General features: G+C 37.2%; 3 protein-coding genes across 3 annotated transcripts; all 3 read right to left on the bottom strand.

The window, feature by feature from the left end:
- Nucleotides 1–2,997: 2,997 nt before the first annotated feature.
- Nucleotides 2,998–8,794, bottom strand: psat1 (phosphoserine aminotransferase 1). Its single transcript, XM_087788356.1, has 9 exons — nucleotides 8,618–8,794; nucleotides 6,996–7,056; nucleotides 6,870–6,939; nucleotides 6,592–6,797; nucleotides 5,061–5,233; nucleotides 4,830–4,999; nucleotides 4,630–4,758; nucleotides 3,611–3,748; nucleotides 2,998–3,530 (listed from the first exon to the last, which is right to left on the bottom strand). Exons 1-9 carry the CDS (start codon nucleotides 8,681–8,683, stop codon nucleotides 3,428–3,430), a joined length of 1,116 nt encoding a protein of 371 aa, XP_087644482.1. The 5' UTR covers nucleotides 8,684–8,794; the 3' UTR covers nucleotides 2,998–3,427.
- A 1,488-nt stretch (nucleotides 8,795–10,282) lies between these two features.
- kiss1rb (KISS1 receptor b) lies at nucleotides 10,283–16,022 on the bottom strand. The gene is made up of 6 exons (XM_087788344.1): nucleotides 15,806–16,022; nucleotides 15,295–15,419; nucleotides 14,238–14,373; nucleotides 12,812–13,050; nucleotides 12,601–12,753; nucleotides 10,283–10,707 (listed from the first exon to the last, which is right to left on the bottom strand). Exons 1-6 carry the CDS (start codon nucleotides 16,020–16,022, stop codon nucleotides 10,468–10,470), a joined length of 1,110 nt encoding a protein of 369 aa, XP_087644470.1. The 3' UTR covers nucleotides 10,283–10,467.
- A 2,901-nt stretch (nucleotides 16,023–18,923) lies between these two features.
- Nucleotides 18,924–22,735, bottom strand: isca1 (iron-sulfur cluster assembly 1). The gene is made up of 4 exons (XM_087788351.1): nucleotides 22,587–22,735; nucleotides 21,511–21,564; nucleotides 20,932–21,037; nucleotides 18,924–19,647 (listed from the first exon to the last, which is right to left on the bottom strand). The coding sequence occupies exons 1-4, from the start codon at nucleotides 22,665–22,667 to the stop codon at nucleotides 19,499–19,501; spliced, it is 390 nt and encodes a 129-aa protein (XP_087644477.1). The 5' UTR covers nucleotides 22,668–22,735; the 3' UTR covers nucleotides 18,924–19,498.
- Between the last annotated feature and the right edge of the window lie 258 nt (nucleotides 22,736–22,993).

Here is a 22,993-nt window from a genome sequence, read left to right as displayed (position 1 = left end):
ACACAAGAGTATTTGTTTACTTCACCAAAACACCCTGCATGTCCTTTTTTTTAAAAGTTTAAACAAATAAAGTTAGGTTAACTGTGATTTAAACTTTTTAATGAATGTAAGGGTCTAAAATAATCTCAAACGTAAGACTAAATATTTGTTTTGTTTAGGATGTGCCAATTGTTTTTAAAAATGATGATTAAAGGAGAATAAAAGCCAAATACGATTTAAAATATAATAATAGTAACTATATATTATAGAGGTAAGAGTATTGGGGAGACTTTTAAATATGTATTATAATGTTAGGATGTCTGGGTGGGACACATTGGGCTCATTTGTAAACAAAATAATAGTCAGGCCCAAAAATAAATTTGTTTAATCAATTAATAAACACAAGGAAAATATAATAATTAGTCATTTTTTAGTTTTGCTTCACAATGTCGTCGTGACCTATGGTGCACTTAAAATCCCTTTTTCCCCCTTTTATCTCTTTAAATTAGAATTAATGCACAAAGGAAAGAGGAAAACATACATTTATGGATTTGTCTCAAACTTGGAGGACACCACAGGTCGACTCTTGGGCCAATTTGTATTGTTTTTTGTATTTAATTATAACTCTATTATAAAAACCTAAATTAACTTGAACTTTTGATGTGATTTTCGACCACAAATGTAGTTATAAAAAACTTAAATAATTAAATGGAGAAAATAATGTCACAGGCAGGTTGAAAGTTTAAGTAAATAAGTAAGTAAGTAATAGTTATTTGTAAAGATCTTTCTAGACCAGGGTCATAAGACAAACACAGGAGTCTCTGTAAATCACGGAAAAGCACAATAAAAATGTCTTCAGATGCTTCTTGAAGCAGTCAGTAGATCATCAAACACAGAGATGGTTCCAAAGCTTAGGAGCAACAGCCTGGAAGGATTTCTCTCCTCTGGTCCAGAACCGTGTTCAGGAACCATCAGTAGATTCTGATCCACAGACCTCAGAGCCCGAGCTGGGGTGGAAGGCTGGATCAGATCACTGATGGAAGGTCTGACCATGAATAGATCTGAAAGTAAGAACCAGAATTTTAAAGTTGATCCTGAAAGAAACTGGCAGCCAGTGAAGAGTTTTAAGGATCGGAGAAATGTGAGTTCTTCTACTAGAGCGGCTCAGAATTCTGCTGCAGAGTTTTGTATGAACTGCAGGCGAGACAGATCCTTCTTGTTTAGACACCAAAATAAAGATTAAAAAATTAAAATGATTGAACATATTAGTTATAATATGTAACAATTCATCTATTTAAGAAAAAAATGATAAAGATATTAAATCAAAGTTGACTTGTGCGATTTTGCTTTGACTTCATATGTTTTGTCATCAATAAACCTACACTTTATCTGCAAAGGTTCAACTCCAACCTCACACATGAGCCAGCTTCGCCTCCATCACTCAGAAAGAAGTTCCATCCTTCAACACACACACACACACACACACACACCAGCACACACACACACAAGTCTGAGCTGCACCTGCAGCACTTCCTGCCTCGGGGATCCAAAAGTCAACAGCACCAGTCAGACGCTCCCCCTGCTTTTGGTTCTGATATTTGCCAACATCCAAAATTACTTTTTTGGACAGAGCCGTTTGGGATGTCACTGAAAATAATAACTCCTGGATCTAATTTACCTTGTGTCCCGCTCCGAGAGCGCCGTGAGTTCTTTTCATTACATTTCAAAATGAAAGGCAGAACACGGGCCCTAAAAAAAAAAGAAAAAAAAGGAAAAAAAAGGTGGCGAAGGATCCAGGATCACCTGTGATGTATAAATACCTCACAAGAGCTTGTATTAAATGTACAGAAGTCAAATAGTACTCGTTCTAAATGGACTGCAGCGTGATGTGGACGAGCGGGTCAAATGGTTCTGGTCCCACTTATGTCACACATTCCTGCTCTGATAGCGGTTCAGATACTAGAAGAGAAGCTTCACTTTCTGGGCCCACTTGACCGGCAGGTTCTGTTCAACGGAGAGAATATTAAATAGACTTTTTATAAAAACCTGACCATGAAGAAGGAGCTTCTCGGTTCAACAGATTCAGTATTTTAGGGCAAAAAGTGTGAAGAAATGATGAGTCGGTGGTTTCTTTATAATCCGATCAGAAGAATTTGAATCAATCAAAATATATATTTTCAATCAAAAATTAATTAGCAACAATAATAAAAACAAAAAGTTAAATCAAATAATGTTGTTTCAGTCAAAAAAAGTTGCGGCAATAGAAAGAAAATTCCGATCAAAAGAAAAGTTGCTTCGATCAAAAAAGGAAATTCCAGTTTTATAAAAAGTTGTTTTGGATCGAAGTAGCTTTGATCCAAAAGGTTGTGCTTTAATGAAAAATACATATTTAATTAAATTTCTGAATAAATAAAAAACGTTTTTCAAAAGTGCTTCTATGAAAAATATGTGTTTCAATTAAAAAGTATATTTTAATTAAATTTTCAATCAATAAAGAAGTTGCTTCAATTCAAAAAATGTGCTTCGATGGAAAACAAATATTTTAATCAAAATTGCAATAAATAAAAAAAATTGCTTCAATTTATTTAAAAATAAAAAAGGTGCTTCAATAAAAAAAAATGTGCTTCTATTGAAAAAAATATTTTAATCAAATTATAATTATAATTAATTATTCTATTTTTGGTTTATTGTTAAAAGTTTGTAATATTTAAAACAAATTTAGTTTATATAGTGACATTTAATTTTCTTTAGGTTGTAAATTACGTTACAATAAAGCGTAGTAACGCCCTGTCACCGCTAGATGTCACCGTTTCGTTCAACTTTATTGAAATATAAACCATCAAAGAATGATAAGAAATAAAATATGATTTGAAAGGCAAAAAAACCCAAATAAATCCAGCGCAGTAGAATATTGATACAGTTTTGTGAATGAAAAATTGAGAAATTCTTCTCACCACTAGAATCTACGATTAAACAACAACCTTTAATGACACAAACACACAAACCTTCAACGACAACAACAATTAATCAGAAGTTTATTTCATTCCAGCAGATTTCCCACCTTTACACAACTTTATTAACATTTTGTTTTGAATTTGTGCGTTAAATTTAGGTGTCACAGCTTCGTCACACAGAGGTCAAAGGTCAAGGTAATAACTTGGCAGCAGCTTTCCAGTGACGATCATCACGGGACTGGTGTTCGCGACAGGAAGTGACATCATGTACGTTTTAGTCGCTTCCAAAATGTCGGATTTTTTTAAAAATGGCACAAGGAATGAATGCTTCAGAGGTTTAGTGGAACGTAAACAAAGTATTTACACCGAAAGTGCCGTCGAATCACAAAAAAAACGTCAGAAAAGACGGACCAGGAAGTCGTTACATGATTAGAGATGAGTTTAGTGTCCAGACCCGAACCCCGGATCGAAAAAATCCCGCCGGTTGCTTCCGCTCACTGGTGTTTCTTCTGGAACGCCCTCATGTACGCGGCGAGAGCGTCGACGTCGTCGACCGTGACGGCGTTGTAGAGCGAGGCACGGATTCCTCCGACGGACCTGCAGGGGGCGACAGACGGCGTGGGTTGAGACGTGACGGAACCGGAGTTTAAGGTGAACTCTGAACTTCGCTTTGTTACCTGTGACCCTTCAGTGACAGCATCCTCAGCTTGGACGCGCCGTCCAGGAACTCCTTCTCCAGACCTTCGTCTCCTTCTTTCTTGCCCACACGGAAGGTGACGTTCATTCTGCTGCGACACCCGACCTCTACTGGACACCTGATGCATTGCAACAAAATGAACCATTTAAAACGTTAAATTGAAACAGTATTGTTTTAAATTAATGCCTTTAAAGACCCTTTGTGTCGATTTTTTAAGTAAAAACCTCCCATTTAAGTGAAATATGAAACACAACATTTTTTAACCTTAAACCTAAAATAAAGTAATATTTCTGAACATATTTTTTTAGGATTACCCCAAAAATTATTTAACTTCTGACCTTTGTTGTAAGAAAATTTTATATGAATTAAATATATAAAATGTCATTTATTGTTAGAGATTTTTGGTTCTAAATACAAATAATTTATACATTATCATAAAATCAAAACATTAAAAAAAACAATATAAAAGCAAATGACAAAAAATACTAATTAATATTAATAATGAGTGCAAACCTTTTTTGTGATGTGGCAGAGATGACACACAGTTTATTTTTATTTTTTTAAAGTTAAAAAAAAATCTTATGTTACATATATGAAATTAAAAAAGGGAAATAATTCTAGTGTCTAAGATGCCATTATAGTCACTCATCCATTCAAATAAAAATGAACAGAATGTAGAAACAATGGCAGTAAAAACAGAATATACATTTAATTCGAATTTTCTAAATTAAAATACATAATAAACATAAATAAAATAGAAGTCACATAATGGAAGAGAGCCATCATTATTCTCTTTTTGTTAACCATTATTAATTACATTTTTTGTTTATCTTTAAATGTTTTTAATATTTAAAAAAAAGAATAAATGTTTTTTATGTATTTTATTTTATGTATTGACTTTTTTTTGTTCTTTAGTTTTTTTTTTAGCCCATTTGTTTTAATTCAATAAAGCGTTGTAACGCCCGGTCACCGCTAGATGTCACCGTTTCGTTGACTTACACGTAGAAGTCTTCAGAGGCGTTGATGATGTCATAGATCGTGGAGGACTTCTTCTTGTTGAGCGTCTCCATAGCGACGCTCCCGCCGTTGTTCTTGATCCACTCGAGAACCAAACCCATGATGTAGATGCTGAAACAAAACATGATAAAGATGTTAAATCACATTTTGGTTTCTGAAAGAAGAAGGTTTTTTATAAATACCTGAAACATGGCGGCGTGTTGTACAGAGAGTTGTTCTCCGCTTGGGTCTTATAGTCCAGGACGACGGGACACTCTTTGACGGCGTGACCCAGCAGGTCTTCTCGCACGATCACCACCGTCACTCCGGCGCAGCCCACGTTCTTCTGCGCGCCGGCGTAGATCAGCCCGAACTAAAAAAAAAACAATGAGCTCGTCTGGAGTCAGAATCGCACGCCGTCGACCAGAACTCACCTTCGACACGTCGACCGGTCTGGACAGGAAGTTGGACGACATGTCGCTGACCAGCACCACGCCGTTGGTCTCCGGGGTGAAGTTGAACTCCACGCCGTGGACGGTCTCGTTGCAGCAGTAGTAGACGTACGAGGCCGAGGGGTTCAGGGTCCAGCTGCTGGGGTCCGGGACCTCTGCGGGTACACGTCCAAATTAATATTTCAGAGAAATACAAATATCGGTCTAAGATAATATTTATACACTTTATTCATACAAAAAAAAAAAATCCTTGATACCGTATTGATATTAAACAGCACTTTATACCATTATTTTGTTTTTTAAATTTACAATTAACATGCAAATGTTCACAAAGTTTGTTCATTTTTGTGTTGCAATTAATCATACGCCCACTAGATGGCAGCTATCCTTTGCAGCTAAAGGAACTATTAAATCCTGCAAGAATCCGGCGAAGACTGAGGACGAGGGGATACTTGGACAATACTACATACAGTATATATATACATGTTTGTTCTGACATTATCCCTCTATATCGTAATGTTGACCCTGTATCGTGATACATAGATTCTTGACGATACAGTGATATTTTTTTTCTATGATACTGCCTCGATATTCAACAGCACTGTATCCATTTTTGAAAAGTAATTTATGGCTTTCAATAATATTTAGTGTAATAGTGTTGGTTCATTTTTCTGTTGCAATCAAACTTCTGGCCACTAGATGGCAGCATTGCATCGTCTGCATCCAAATTAAAAATTAAATTCTTCAAGATCCCAGCCATGACTGAGGACGAGAGGATACAGTAAACTTTAGTGGCTTTTAAGCTTCTCAGACAATACTACATACAGTATATATCAAATTTTTGTTCTGACAGTATCACTCGATATCATAATGTTGACCATGTATCGTGATACGTATCGTATAAGATTCTTTGCGATACAGCGTTTATTATCGATATAGCGTTTATTATAGTCAAGAATAACATTCAAATATTAACATTGTTTGTTCATTTTCATGTTGCAATCAAACTTCTGGCCACTAGATGGCAGCAGTCATTAGGTCCTCTGCAGCTAAATGAACAACTCAATTCTTCAAGATCCGAGCTGATGACTGAGGACAAGAGGATACAGTGACTCCATCAGCTTTTAAAGCTGATGTTTGGACATATTTTAAAAACAAATTAAATCAGTTACAACTTCGTCAAGAGTCATGTGGTCTGTAAATTCTGCAACACCAGAATCAAGTACTCGACAATACTACAAATATGTTCCTACAGTATTGCAATATATCGTAATACTACAAATATATACTTGTTTATCATGTATTTTGAAACGTGTCATATCACCAGATTCTTGCCAATACACACCCCTTAATGTTTTAATTGAAAGACTGGTTTTGACCCCTAGTCCCTCCGAGCCCCGACTATTCAAACGCAACCATGTGGAAACTGGGTTCCCTGCAGCACGAGGCTATTGTTGGTTATGTAACAGCGCTCGAGTTACGGAGGGGAAGCTGGGAATGAAAACGTTCTCACTGGTGTAGGAGTCCAGTTTGGGGTGGATCACGTTGACTTTGCCGTACTTCTCAGCCTCCTTCGCCGCCTTGGACGACCAGGTGCCCGTCACGATGTAGTCGGCGCTCCTGTCCTCCTTCAGGCCGATCAGGTTGAGGGGTACCCCGCTGAACTGCCCGGACCCCCCGCCCTGCAGGAACAGGATCTTGTAGTTGTCGGGAACGTTTCTGAAAATGTATATAAAAGACGTGAAAAAAAAGAATTGGAGAAAAGTATCATAGAAGATGAAAAACACTCACAGAAGCTCTCGGACCAGATTCTTTGTTTTACTCAAGATCTTGTCGAAGTCCGACGATCTGTGGCTCATCTCTGGTTCAGACGAGAGGTTTTAACTTCAGATCAACACAACGTGACCTTGAACTCACCAAGAACACTGATGCCGAGTCCATTGAAGCTGAGCAGCTCCGCCTGAGCTTGAAGAAGAACCTGAAACACACGTTCAAGCAGGTCTTTGGTTCGAGTCCACGGGAAGAAGCATCAACAATAATAGACATGTTGTTGATCAGGACGAAGTATTAAGTTAGTTTTATAGTTTTGATGAAGTTCTTGTTATTATTGTACAAATAAAAGCACAAGTTGTAGTACTAGCAGTAGTAATACCTAGTAAAAGTAGCCATAACAGCAGTACAAGTAATAACGGTAGTACAAGTAGAAGTATTAGTTGTAGTGACGGATGAATTAAGTAGTAGTTGCAACTGCAGTAGAAGTAGTACAAGTAGCAACTGCAGTTGTAGGAAATATTGGATGTGGTGGTAGTAGTAGTAGGACTTTTGGTATAAAGAGTAAAAGTTGTAGAAGTAGTAGAAGTTGTAACTTGAGTTGTAAGTTGAATCTAGTTGTTGTACAAGTATTCGTTAGTAGTTGTCGTAGTGGTAGTAGTGATAATAGTTGTGGTACTATTGGTATCAAAAGTAATAGCAGTACTATATGTAGAAGTAATAGTAGTTGCAGAAGTCGTTGTACGATTACTTATAATAAAAGGAGTAGTTTTCACTGCAGTAGTACAAGTAGCAACAGTAGAAGTAATGTTAGTTTTAGTAGTATCAGTAGTTGTGGTATGAGTAGTAGTAAAAGTTTTGTGTACAAGTAGCAAAAAATGTAGTTTTAGCGCTAGTTGTTCCAGAAGTAGTAGAAGTAGTTGCAGTAGTAGTAGTAGCATTATTAGTAGTAGTTGGTAGTGAAGTAGTAGTACTAGTAACAGTAGAGGTAGCAGTGGTAACTGTACTAGTAGCTTTAGTAGTAGTTTATTATTAGAAAAAAATAATACAATTATTGTATGTAACACAGCTATGTGAGTAATGTGGTCTAACTGTTGTTGGATATAAATCATGTAAAAAATATCAATAAAACACGCAAAGTAAGTAGTGTGTGATACAGTATGTGTAAAGTGTACTTCTAGAGATAACTGCATGGATTACATCAGAGATCAACATTTTACATTTTAAAGAAGAATCTTAATAATTATTTCACTGAGGGGGGGAAAGAAAATCGTTCTAACAGAAGCTAAATAAGTATATTTTCTTTTTGTATAAATGTTGTATAATCAAAAGTAAACTGTACGTGATTTACTGCCACCAGGCGGCGAGAAGGGCACATTACAGACACACAAAAGCAGTTTCCACTTGAATGAATGAGGCTGACGCAACTCATCACAGTGTTTTCAGGCTCTTGGATCTCATGACAAACGCTGAGCTCGTCGAAAAACTAAACAGCAGGAGTTTAGTTTATACTTTAGTATTATTGCAACACGCAGAGATGACAAGTTTAATCCAGTTATTCAAATAACACTCGTAAAAACATTAAATAAATCAGGTGTATACTGAGTGAATAAATCCTTGTTCACGCTCAAGTATTATTTAGATGAATATCAATGCATTGAATAATACATGTAATTATAAACATTTTTAATTTTAAATGATCCGTTTTTATTCACATAAAAATCGTGCAGGCTCGTGACATGTTTCACTCGCGTGCAAAAAACACTCACAGATGGAGGAAGTTTCGCGGGTCCAGCGCCGAAGTTGATGGTTTGTTTGTCGTTTTGTGGATCCATGTTGAAGAAGATCAGATGCGTTTGTCAGACGAGGATCAGAGAAGCGTGAGTTTGATCCAGAAGTTCTTCTTGTCTTCTTGTCTTCTGGTTTCCTCCTGCAGCGATGCTGTAGCTAGCTGGGAGCGTGGCGCGTTCAAGGACTCAATCGGGAGCTCGGAGTATATAACACATGACGCTGATAAAGCCGCAAAATCAAGTTGGAAAAATAGAATAAATACCTATCGAGAAAATAATTATAACTAACATTATTTATTTTATTAAATATTTTTGTTCAAAAACACGCTGTATATGCTTTTTTCCACGATAGATTTTTTTTAAATGTCTCCTATCGTCCTTAAACGCACCAGAAGCAGCCGAAATCCTCGGCTTTGATTTGATTGGCCGATGTCACATGTCTCTGGAAGGAACATTTCTCATTGGCTGTACCTGCGTGGGAACGCGTGCTGATTGGTTAGAGGAGCGATTACGGAAACGGTGAATTTCACGCGTAGTACGTAGTTATAAATTCAAGCTAAACACGCTATTTAGCTTTTTATTGTATTCAAAGAAAAACAACTTTTTTTTTTTTTAAAAAGTCTCATGTTTCAAGCCAATGTTTATTTAAATATGCTTTTATATTCTCTAACAAACATTTTCTAGGGATAGTAAATACTTCAAAACCTTATAGTTATATTTAGACACTAGTAATGACCTATATAAATAAATACAAACATTTAATAATTTCTAAATGATCTTTGACCTCACGAGGGCCACAAAAATACAGAAAAAAAACCCACATGTGACCTAGTGTATTTCTTTGTAAATCATTAAAAGCAAGTGATTCATTAATAAAATGTCATTATTTATAATTTAAAATAAATACATGTTGCTTTTCTGTATTAATGATGTTAAAGCACAAAGATGAATACATTTAATGTTTATTTCGTAGCAGATTTAAATAAACATATGACAATAATTCACATGACAAACATCAAGTCAAACACAAGAGTTTAGTGACACAAAGATACACACTTGCATCAGACAGACAGAACCTGCCCTGCAGTGACGAGATCCAACCAGTCAGACGCCTTTAAAGTGATCATGTGACTGTGCAGGAAGTGATCATCTGTTATGAAACGAGAGCAGTGCTGTGTCTCAAATCGCATACTAGCGTACTAAAAGTTAGTATTTTTAGTACGTTAGTGTGTCTCAATTCTTAGTATGCGAAATTTAGTGCGCCATGCATACTAAATTGGCGTACTAACACGCCCACAAAACTAGCATGGTTCGATGGACACTAACCACCCTAAACAGCCGCCATTTTAGTGACGTTTTAAACGGAAGTTACGTCATATATAAATGCATATATATTCATATACTTACAGGTGTATTTTCCGCAGCAGTAGGAGGATAAACACGTCTTCGCTGCTGATACCAGCTTAAATATCTCGCGATTATTTAGATTCTCATATTTTTTCTTTATTTCTTTTTCCAAAGTTGCAATACGTGCTGCCAGCAGGTGGCGATAGCGTTCAAACAGCTGCTTGAAACATCGTTAAATAGAAGTAGAAGAAGAAGCTGTCATGTGATTTCCGGTTAGTGTGTAGCTTCAGGGTTTGATTTGAGACATACTATCTGCGGAGAATTTGCGTACTAGTTAGTATGCATACTAAACTGATGCATACTAACTTCTAGCATACTAAGATTAGTATGCGATTTGAGACACAGCACAGGTGTGGTTTCCAGGTGTGTTTGTGCAGAAACATCTAAGAGTAGAAACCCAGTCAGTACCGGCTCGTGACCTTTCAGGCTCCAGATGAAAGGAAGTGCATCTCCGCGTCCGCCTTTGGACTCTGGCGGTCCGTCCCGGCTCCCCTGTCGCCCTCGTCCATGTGACCCACCCGGACCCTCCGCCCGGGGCGCCACCGGGGCGCGGCGGGGAAGGCGTGTTTGAAGGCCTTTCTGAAGTTGTTGCCCATGAAGGCGTAGACCAGCGGGTTGATGGAGGAGTTGGAGTACGACATGCAGTGACCCCAGATCCTCAGCTGTGATGGGGGTTCATAAAGTGTAGGTATTGTTATTAAATGTATTTATTACAGTTTATTACAGGTTTATCACACTGTCGTTCACTTACATATGTTTGTCTATTGACCAACTCTGGGTCTCTATGACCCTGAGTGCATAACCCAGAAAATAACATTTGTTTGAGGTATCCCTTGTGTTGTCTCTGAGTCCAGGTGACCGGAATACATTAAAACAAATGTGTTTGTGGTATCCCTTGTGTTGTCTTTGGGTCAAGGTGACCCGAAGGCCCATAAAAACCAATGTGTTTTTGGTATCCCTTGAGTCATCTCTGGGTCAAGTTGACCAGAAGACATAATAACAAATGCATTTGTTGTATCCCTTTGTGTTGTCTCTGGGTCAAGGTGACCGGAAGACATGAAAACCAATGTGTTTGTGGTATCCTTTGTGTTATCTCTGGGGCAAGGTGACCCGAAGAAATAATAACAAATGCGTTTGATGTATACCTTGTGTTGTCTCTTGGTCAAGGTGACCCGAAGACATAATTACAAATGTGTTTGGGGTATCCCTTGCGTTCTCTCTGGGTCAAGATGAACCGAAGGCACAAAAAACAAATTTGTTTGTGGTATCCCTTGTGTTGTCTCTGGGTTAAGGTGACCCGAAGCCCCGAAAACCAATGTGTTTGTGGTATCCCTGTGTTGTTTCTGGGTCAAGGTGACCCGAAGACAAGAAAACCAATGTGTTTGTGGTATCCCTTGAGTCATCTCTGGGTCAAGTTGACCAGAAGACATAATAACAAATGCATTTGTTGTATCCCTTGTGTTGTCTCTGGGTCAAGGTGACCCGAAGATACGAAAACAAATGTGTTTGTGGTATCCCTTGTGTTGTCTCTGGGCCAAGGTGACCCGAAGACACGAAAACAAATGTGTTTGTGGTATCCCTTGTGTGGTCTCTGGGTCAAGGTGACCCGAAGATACGAAAAAAAATGTGTTTGTGGTATCCCTTGTGTTTTCTCTGGGCCAAGGTGACCCGAAGACACGAAAACAAATGTGTTTGTGGTATCCCTGGTGTTGAATCTGGGTCAAGGTGACTGGAAGAAATGAAAACAAATGTGTTTGTGGTATCCCTTGAGTTGTCTCTGGGTCAAGATGACCCGAAGACACGAAAAAATGTGTTTGTGGTATCCCTTGTGTTGTTTCAAGGTCAAGGTGACCCGAAGACATAACAACAAATGTGTTTGTGGTATCTCTTGTGTTGTCTCTGGGTCAAGGTGACCCGAAGACATAATAACTAATGTGTTTGTGGTATCCCTTGTGTTGTATCTGGGTCAAGGTGACCCGAAGGCCTGAAAAAAACAAATTTGTTTGGGGTATCCCTTGTGTTGTTTCTGGGTCAAGGTGACCTGAAGCCCCGAAAACAAATGTGTTTGGGGTATCCCTTGTGTTGTCTCTTGGTCAAGGTGACTGGAAGACGTGAAAACAAATGTGTTTGTGGTATCCCTTGAGTTATCTCTGGGTCAAGATGACCCGAAAACATAATAACAAATGTGTTTGTGGTATCCCTTGTGTTGTTTCTGGGTCAAGGTGACTCGAAGGCACAAAAAACAAATCTGTTTGTGGTATCCCTTGTGTTGTCTCTGGGTCAAGGTGAGCCGAAGACATCAAAAAAATGTGTTTGTGGTATCCCTTGTGTTGTCTCTGTGTCAAGGTGAAATTTAAAATTATATTAAATATACATTCTTATGACAAAATGAGATCATTACACTTTGTCGCCTTTTCCAACATGTTAACGACATTATTTTCTCCCTTCTTTTGTTTGGTTTCAAAGGCCCTCAGAACACTGACTGTATAAAATGTGGCCCCTGAAGAAAATGATTTTCCGTCCCTGTGAGTCTGAGCGTGTCTAGCGTGAGTCACCTTGTAGAGAACGTAGCTCCGCAGGCCGAAGGTCTGCAGCAGGATGCAGACCTGGATGGGCCCCCAGCAGAGGAGGAAGAGCGCCACCATCACCACCACCATCCTGGACACCCGGGCCCTCACCGCCACCGCCCGCTCCGCCTGGGCCTGGATCTGCATGGATCGGACTCTGTGACGACGCCAAGAAATCGAGGTCTCGTGGGTTCCATACCTGGTAGCCGCCGTCCACCGGGTCCACGCTGGGCTGACCCAGTCTCTTGAGCATGAAGGCGTAGCAGGCCGTGATGGTCAGCAGGGGCAGCAGGTAGACGGCCAGGAAGCTGTAGATGATGAAGGCTCTCTGGAGGCCCGCCGAGGGGAAGACCTCGGTGCAGTAGGTCTGGGGGCCGAACCAGTAACCCTCCTCCAGTCGCTGGTAGACGGCGACGGGGATGGAGAGAAGAAGAGAACCTGCAGAGAAGAGAGTGTGATGGATGTGTGTGTGTGTGTGCGTGTGTGTGTGTGTGCGTGTGTATGTGTTAGTGTGTACTGTATGTGTGCGTGTGTTAGTGCATGTGTACGTGTTTTGTGTGCGTGCGTGTGTGTGTGTGTGTGCGTGCGTGCGTGTTGGTGTGTGTGTTAGTGTGTGTGTGTGCGTGTGTGTGTGAGTGTGTGTGTGTGTGTGTTAGTGTGTATGTGTGCGTGTGTTAGTGTATGTGTGCGTGTGTTAGTGTGCGTGTGTGTTAGTGTGTGTGTGTTTAAGTGTGTATGTGTGCGTGTGTTAGTGTGTATGTGTGCGTGTGTTAGTGTGTATGTGTGCGTGTGTTAGTGTGTGTGTGTGTGTTAGTGTGTATGTGTGCGTGTGTTAGTGTGTATGTGTGCGTGTGTTAGTGTATGTGTGCGTGTGTTAGTGTGTATGTGTGCGTGTGTTAGTGTATGTGTGCGTGTGTTAGTGTATGTGTGCGTGTGTTAGTGTGTATGTGTGCGTGTGTTAGTGTGTATGTGCGTGTGTGAGTGTGTATGTGTGCGTGTGTTAGTGTGTATGTGTGCGTGTGTTAGTGTGTATGTGTGCGTGTGTTAGTGTGTATGTGTGTATGTGTGTGTGTGAGTGTGCGTGTGTTAGTGTGTATGTGTGTGTGTGAGTGTTTATGTGTGCGTGTGTTAGTGTGTATGTGTGCGTGTGTTAGTGTGTATGTGTGCGTGTGTTAGTGTGTGTGTGTGTGTTAGTGTGTATGTGTGCGTGTGTTAGTGTGTATGTGTGCGTGTGTTAGTGTGTATGTGCGTGTGTGAGTGTGTATGTGTGCGTGTGTTAGTGTGTATGTGTGCGTGTGTTAGTGTATGTGTGCGTGTGTTAGTGTGTATGTGTGCGTGTGTTAGTGTGTATGTGCGTGTGTGAGTGTGTATGTGCATGTGTGTGCATGTGTGAGCGGGTGTGCGCGTGTGTATGTTAGTGCGTGTGTGTGCGTGTGTGTGTGTGTGTTTGGTGTGTGTGTGTGTTAGTGTGTATGTGTGTGTGTGTGCGTGTGTGTGTGTTAGTGTGTGTGTGAATGTGCGTGTGTGTGCGTGTGTATGCGTGTGCGTGCGTGTGTGTGTGTGTCTGTTGGTGTGTGTGTGTGTGTGTGTGGGGGTGTGTGTGTGTGTGTGTGTGTGTGTGTCACCGATCCAGATGGACACAGACACCGTCAAGGCCATCCGTGGAGTTCTGTGCCTCAGAGACTGAAGAGGATAAACAGTCACGTAGCAACGATCCACACTCATGGCTGACAGAGTGATGCATGTGGCCTGAGCCGTCACCTGGAACACACACACGGGAGCACGACAGGAGATGTAAAAAGACACTGCAAAAAGTCGACGTGTGGAGACGCACAGATGAAAGAATAAAAGTTAAAACAGGTGAAATCGTTGGGTTATTCCAGAAAAACGGCTAACGCTAATGCTAACCTTACATCTTGGTACTGGTGCATATTACTAACTTACTAACTTACATTGTATCTATTTTATTTTTTCAAAATAATTGTAACTATTTACATTTATTTATTTGTATCATACGTCTTTTATGCTTTACATTTCAATAAAGTGTGAATAAAATAATATAATTGAAGAAAAAGAAAAAGCAAATATTCAAAGTGATTTTTTATTTTCGTGTTGCAATTAAACTTCCGGCCGCTAGATGGCAGTTATTACGTCGAAAAGGAACAACAAGTAAGCAAATCTTTTACGATAAATGGTTTTTTTTATGAATTTTTAGCTGCTGTTTTCTCTACAAAAACGTTTTTATATATGTAAAAGATATTCTAAATGTGAGAATAACTCTAAACTGGTTTAAATGTATTACAAATAAGTTATTTTATGAGTAGTAGTTTGTAAGAAAACAGCGATGAATAGCGATTTGTTTTTTTTCTGATAATATACTGTATGTGTTGGTATTTAACATCATGTTAAATGCATGGTTGTTTTTTTTTAATAATTGTTCTATAGTTTTGTGTTGCAATTTATTTTTTGGCCGCTGGATGGCAGCGGTTGAGGACGAGAGGATACAGTTAAATACAGCAGCTTTTTAAAATGATTTTTGGACATATTTTGGTTTCAGAACCAATGAATATATCGTTCTTATCAACAGATTCTTGCTAATACACGCCGCTAGCAAATGATGCTACTGTGACACATGCTAATGCTAGAATTCAGGTTTTTAATCTTTACGTTTTTCAGACTTACTTGCTGAAAGTAGTTGACCAGTCGACACATGAACTCTCCGAAGATCCAGCTCGGCATCGGGTACAAGGTGGCGGTGAAGGGAACACAGCAGACCAGGAACAAGATGTCAGTCGTGGCCAGATTAACTGAAAACACATGTATTTTTAACGTCATTTATTTGTTCATAAAATCACCAAAAACTACAATGTTATAGAATCTATTGATATTTTCTCCTTATTAATGATATAAATGTATTTATATTTCACTATAACTATACTTGTTAAAAGTTATATTTTTCAATAATACTATATAAACATGTACTTTCACAAGATATTTATCAAATATAAAGTGATTTATCAAGCAGGAATGTAAATAAAATGTTAAGAATATATTTTAAACTTTATTTACATGTATAGTATGATAGTATAACTAATCTCTTTTTATTACATTCATTTATTTTTCTATTGCCACCACAAAAAAGTTATGTGGAATGTTTCCAAACATGTTAATAAAAACATTAGATAGAACTGACCGATGTAGAAGTTGGTGACCGTCTTCATCTGCTGATGTTTGGTCACCACGTGGATGACCAGCGAGTTCCCGACCAGACCCACCATCATGATGAGAGCGAAGAACGTCGGGACCAGCCAGGCGTCCACCAGCAACGGTGGCCCCCGACCGGGCTCGGCCGACGACCCGTTGCACGCGGACCCGCAGTCCGGACCCGGGCTGAGGGACGGGTCCTCCATGGTGTCTCCAGTCAAACCTGGACGGATGAAGAAGCAGCAAAATGACAAATCTCTGGGAAATCGACGTCTCTGAATAGTGTCCACAGTCATGGCAGCATCTGACCTTTTGCTCCGGACCTTCTGGTCTGACGGTGAAGCTTCTGACCTGAGATGAAAAGCTCAGAGAGAAAGAGAAAGAGAAAGAGAGAGAGATTTAAAGAGGAAGATAATATATTCAAGTCAGGTTCATTTAGCTAGAATTATCCAGGACTGACTGAACAACAGGCAAGAAAATTGGATTGTTGTGACACGCAACCAGTCACACGTGTTTTTACAAACACTAACTATTAAAAACAAAACATATCTTACTGACTGAAAATATTGTTGTAATTTAATTTAAATAAACAGACAATAATGTTACTCATAACTTTAATTTAAAATATATTAATTTGTTTGAAAATATGATTAGAAAGCCAAGAAAACGTTGATTCAAATACTTTAAAATATCTACACAGTATCATGAGAAAAGAAAAAGAAACACTATATATAAGAATGTAGTGTATGAATGTTAATTGTATATAAAGAAAAAATAATCTGTATCCTCTCGTCCTCAGTCATCATTGGGATCTCGCAGGACTTGATTCTTCCTTTAGCTGCGGAAGACGTAAGTAATGGCTTTAATAGCAACACAAAAATGAACAAAATACATGAATGCTTTTTTAATTTAAAATAAAAAACATCTTCCTTCTTTTTATTAACACTTTATTAAAATGTAAACCATAAAAGAACTATGATAAAAATATGACATGACTTTAAGCAAAATTGTTTTACTCGTGAATATTAATACAGTATCATGAGAATGAAAAATATAAATATATACAGTATATATACGTATATATATATATATATATATATATACAGTATATGTATATATATACTGTATATATATATTTATACTGTATATATTTATATTTTTCATTCTCATGATACTGTATTAATATATATATATATATATATATATATATATATATATATATATATATACTGTATATATTTATATTTTATATATATATATATATATTCTTCTCGTAACCATACGCATAAAATATCTTTCAAACATATACATTTGTTTTAAAGTTGTTCTTATATTTAATAACTATTAGTTACGTGTGATTAAATGAATTTGTATGTTTATTAAATGAAAAAAAACGTTTTTTTCCTCCATCCAGATGTTTTAAATTCATTCCATATTTACACTTCTATTAAATGGCAATTTTCTGTATTTAATTTCACTGTAACTATACTTGCTTAAAGCTGTACACATATTTAAATGGTACTGTATACACTTGTTCTGTGCAATATTAAAATTAATTAATTAAAAATATTTTTTAATTATTAACGTATTTTTAATTTAAATATACAAGAAAAACTGTTACAAATAACATTTTTTTGAAACAATTGAATTAGTTTCAGAGCAAATGTTATATTTAAGTAAAAATATTTATAAACATTCTTTCGTGGGGAAAAACAACAATAATTAGAAAAAATAATGTATATAATTCTAATATTACATTTATTTTTTGTTGAAGTCGACCAAAAAATCTTTTTTTTTATGATATAATATTGATAATTTAAGATATAATTTTATTTCTGACGAGTTAAAGCTTCAAAACTTTAACTGACAACATGATGATGGTCTTTCTATGGTTCTGTCACAAACATGGAAGAATAATTGACTCCATTAATACATTTTTAAAATTGTCATTGAACCTGGAGGAGCCACGGAAGCATCAGGAGAATCTTGACATGTTCTCAGGACTGGTAAGAAACAAGACAACAACACACACACACACACACACACTCTCCTCTAATGGCTTTCTGCTGAGAGCCACAACAACCTTCTTTGGGTCGACTTGACAGAACAGTTCGGTCCGTTTTAAAGTGTCTTCGTGCAAAACTGTCTCCGAGCCATGAAGTCACAGCTGGATCCGGAGGACACGGAAGTGCAGGTGATTTTCAAAATTGAAAAGCATTTTTCCAACGCAGATGTGACGTTATGTACTTCATTTCTATGAGATGAAGCATCACAACTTCCTTGTCTTAGCACAACACAACACAACACAACACAACACAACAAAACACTTGCTTATCTTAATGAAAATCATTATGTTACTTCATTTTAATTATACATAGATACTGTTACTTATAAATAGAGATGTTTATTGGCACCAGTATCTGGTGATATGATACGCATCATAAAACAGGGCCAATGATACGATATATCGTGATACTGTAGGAACAAGGATATATGTGTAGTATTGTCGAGTACTTGACTCTGGTGTTGCAGTATTTACAGACCACATGACTCTTGATGAAGTCGTAACTGCTTTCATTTGTTTTTGAAACAAAATATGTCCAAACATCAGCTTTAAAAATCTGCTGGTGTTGACTGTATCCTCTCGTCCTCAGTCATCAAATTTCATTGTGGCTTTAGGACCTTTTAACACCTGCCATCTAGCGGCAGGAAGTTCAATTGCAATCCAAAAATGCTGTGAATATTTCCATGTTAATTCTAAAAAAAGAAAAAATCTTTATATATATATAAAAAACAAAAATGATTCACATGCAATATGATTTGAAAGCCCAAGATATTTAACTATTTAATATCAATAGAATCATAAGAAAAGAAATCACTATACATATTTAGATATTCTTATATTTTATATATATAAAGATACATATAAATTACTGTTTTTGTGGGGAAATCAATTAAAATGAAAATATAAAAAATATTTTATTATTTAAGTCAACTGAACATCATTAAATGAATAGAAAGAAATCCACCTTTGGCAAATTTAAGATATTTAAAAATTCATTTTTTTTTGCTTATTGCATGATTAAAAATAAAAAAGACAAAAAGTGTGATTTTTGCAAGAATGTTTTATTTTTTTTTTAAATACACAGCTTTATTGCACAGTTTACATTTCTACAATAGTACAACCTGTACAGTCTTCAGCTCAAGCGAAAAAAAAAATGTATTCAACAGAAAAATCACACGATATTATTGGACTTTCTTTTGTGCGTCTCTCGCGTGTGCGTGGTTCAAAGGTCATTGATATTTTATTTATATATACACAGGCATAAATATATAGTATGTTACAAACTGAAGAGCAGTTTCTGGACACTCAAGCTGAACAACTCACTGCTCATTAAACATGTTTAAAATGAGTTTTTAAAATCATCTTCCTCGTGATCTTTGGCTGCAAACTCTTCCTCCTGCGGTTCAAACGCATCACTTTATTAAAAACACCGAAAGTACAAAAGTCCTCCAGAGAAACGGAATAAAAAAAAAAAAAGGATGCATTGATGACTGAAGGTGTTCGAATCAACAGGCAGGGATGACGGAGAGTAAAATCTGGATCCAGTGTGTATGTGTGTGTGTGTGTGTGTTGGAGCAGTAGAGTCTGGACTTCTTGGTTCCGGGTTCAAGTTCTGGTTCAGATGTTGAAGCTCTCGCCGCAGCCGCACATGCCTTTGATGTTGGGGTTGTTGAAGACGAACTCGCTGGACAGTTTGGACTCGACGAAGTCCATCTCGGTTCCCAGGAGAGTGAGCTGAGCCTTCTTCTCGATGAAGACCCGCACACCTGCCGGAGCAACCATCCATACACAGGTTTAAACACATGAACTGAACCCTGGCTCAAGAAATGAAAAGATATTGGTCTTTGATGCCAATTAACTTTTTTATTTAAATACTATCTTATTATATATATATGTATATTATATAACAGATTCTTATTTTCTTTATTAACAATTAATGTTCATACATCATTACTATAGATAGCATTTTTTTTCCCTCATGATCCTGAGTTGATATTGAAAAGTATTTTATTACATTTTTCTTGTCTTTCTAATCATGTTTTATTTTTATCATAGTTAAGTTGTAGATAGAACTTTATTGATCCCTCAGGAGGTCTCCTTCAGGAAATTGTTTTTCCAATTAGACACAGCAATACAGACGATAATTCATAAAAATAAGAAAAAGAACAAAGTTTATATAAAAAGAAAGAACAAGATGTCACAATCCAAGTCTTAAGATAAAGAACATAGATCAAAGACAATAGCCCGAGGAATGAATGAGTCCCTGAGTCTATTAGTTTTGCATCCATCTGTTATGGGTTTATATTTCAATTAAAGTGTGTATAAGTCTATAAATAATACAATAAACATGCATGCATTTACATCTTTGTGTCGCAATTAAACTTCCGCCCGCTAGATGGCAGCAGTCATTATGACGTCCGCAGCTAAAGGAACAATGAAATACAGGCGATGACTGAGGACGAGAGGATACAGTGACTCCAGCAGCTTTTAAAGCTGATGTTTGGACATATTTGGTTTGAAAACGAATGAAAGCAGTTACGACTTCGTCAAGAGTCACATGGTCTGTATTTTCTGAAAAACCAGAGTCAAGTACTCGACAATACTATAATTATATTCTTGTTACTACAGTATCTTATCACTAGCTTTGCTACCAATAATCAGAACAGAACTTCTGGTTTTCAACAATATGCATTTATTCATTTATCAGCTATTGGATTTTTTCCAGCAATACTTGTGATAAAGAGCTTTACAGGGAGAACATGTATGAAAAATATTCACATATTACAAGTGTCTCATTTAAGAGTTTAACTGAGTTTTAGCAGCTTATATGCCCCATAAAGTTCTGGTTTTCTGTCCCTAGACAGTGGTTTTTATTTTGGAGATGTAGTCGAGATACATAGAGAACCCCCTCCCACTTTTACACATTTGAGTGTTTAGATTGCAACAAGAATAGCAGGAACGTTACAAGAAAAGGCTAAAACAAACAACATATGTTGTGAAAACAGTCGTCTGTGCCAACAAACACAAGCCCTGAAGGCGACCGAACTCACCGTCCTGCAGAACTTCCTCGTCGGACGTGGCTTTCTGCTTAGTGTAGTCCAGAGTGTAGGTCAGACCGTTGCAACCGCGGGTCCTCACCCCGACCTTCAAACCAATCTTGAAGAAACAGTAAAGATATCGATCAACGATTTTTCTAATAATGTTTATCAAATAACATTTCCAATGTAATTCAGTAGTTTTACTGTAATACTTAGAAAAGCAGAAGAAAGTGAATTTATTACATTCAAATAATGCTTTTTTTAATGTGTAATTTGAGGGAAGTCAATATAATATTATATACGTTTTCATTATAAGATTCCTTTCAAAGCCAATATTAATTCTGTTGATTAGTCACAAACGTCGAGTTTCTTCAAGTAAAAATTAAGTGTGAAATTATTATGTACGGCAGCATTTTACACACAAAAAAACCATGTAAAAACTCTCGAAAATCCAATCACTTGTATACTGCAATTTAATAACAATAAATTAAAATGGCAATAAAACCTTGAGTATACGTTCATTCATCGTGTAGATATAGCAATATAAGAATATAATGAATGGCTTCTTCTGCTATATTAAAACCAACTTACATATTCTGGCTTGTTCTGTAGCAAAGTTCTAATCTTGTTGACGGCTGAAGGCGTCTGTGGAGGAAAAGAAGGACATTTTTGGTTGAATTTAAGTCAAATATAACAGTAGAATACATAAAGATTTTAAGTGTTTTAATCTTGAAAGGACATCCAGCGGTTTAAACATTTACCAATTCAAACTAAAGTTCACCGAATTCTTCTATACGAGTCGTGTTTACACTTTATCAGACGCACCATTACACCGCCCTCTTTATCTCACAACAGCACTTAAAATTATTTTCGGCAGATAAGCGATTACTTTCCGCCACATTTCACATCTTATTTTTTAGAAAAAGGTAAGACACTATAAAGTAGTTTTACTGATTATTTTACCCAGTGCTTGACTAAAAAATCCACAGTGGTTCGTCTTAAGGATAAAATCTTTAAACATATTTTAGGACAGATATATTTTCCATTTTAATTACTTTTGCGTGTAAGATCTTCAAATACAGGTCGATAAGGATTTTAAAAATACGTTACTGCAAACTTTTTAACGTATTTCCTCCCGCAATAATAGTATTTATGAACTTTTTAGTAGGTTTGTGGTGAAAATAATTAAAATCTTTATTTCAAAATGAGTCAAAGCTTTAGGATTATTTTTATTTAACTGCAAGTCATGCACATCACAAGCGACCTTTCCAGTGTATCCACCGCCTCCATCCCCTGATCGATGTTTTAAGACAGTTCAACATAATCTATAAACTACATATTGATAAATAAATAAATACAAACATCACGATCAACTCTTTTAACCAGTTGAACTGAATATAGTTTGAGTGAAATGTCTTTGACATAAAGTCGTACAAGATTAGTAGATGCTTCACAAGAACAAAAAGAAAAATAACATTCAGAAAGTGAATGACATTAAAATAAAAAAAAATCGTATGTTGAACAATACAAAGTCATTTGTTATGAAAGTTGACGTCACGGCTAACCTAGTTAGCACTGAAGCTAACGTTAGCATGACAGCGAGCACGAACCGAACACGATTTAAAAAAGGAAAAAACTGCCAAAGTCAGATCAAATGAGGAACTCACGAGGGTTAGTGCGGCTCGGGTGGCGAGGATCTTCCGCTTGCTGACCGCTCGCACGGTCGCTCGCATCATGGAGGCGGACATGTTGCTAACAGGGGACAACAAACTGCCCCACGCATGCGCAGGGAAAAGGACGGGGGACCGCCCACAGCGAACGGCTCGGCCAATGGCGGCGGCGAAACGCATAACGGTCACTCCGATCAACCAATCACAGGTGAGAGGGTCGAGGACGGGCTTATGTAGTTGCCCGATTTTGTTGCGTAACACAAATAGATTAAACTATTCCTCTCACGCCCTTTTGCCCCCTACAATGTCAATAATATAACTATTTAATAATAACAATAATTGTTTTCTTGACCGCTTTATATCTAACGTTTAGTGGTCGGACCCCTGACGTCATTGCAAAACAA

This window comes from Callionymus lyra, chromosome 1 (genome assembly GCF_982586985.1).
Source record: "Callionymus lyra chromosome 1, fCalLyr1.hap1.1, whole genome shotgun sequence".
NCBI classification, from domain to species: Eukaryota; Metazoa; Chordata; class Actinopteri; order Syngnathiformes; family Callionymidae; genus Callionymus; species Callionymus lyra.
Note: the sequence above shows the minus strand (reverse complement) of the source record. Positions and strands in the feature narration are given on the sequence as shown.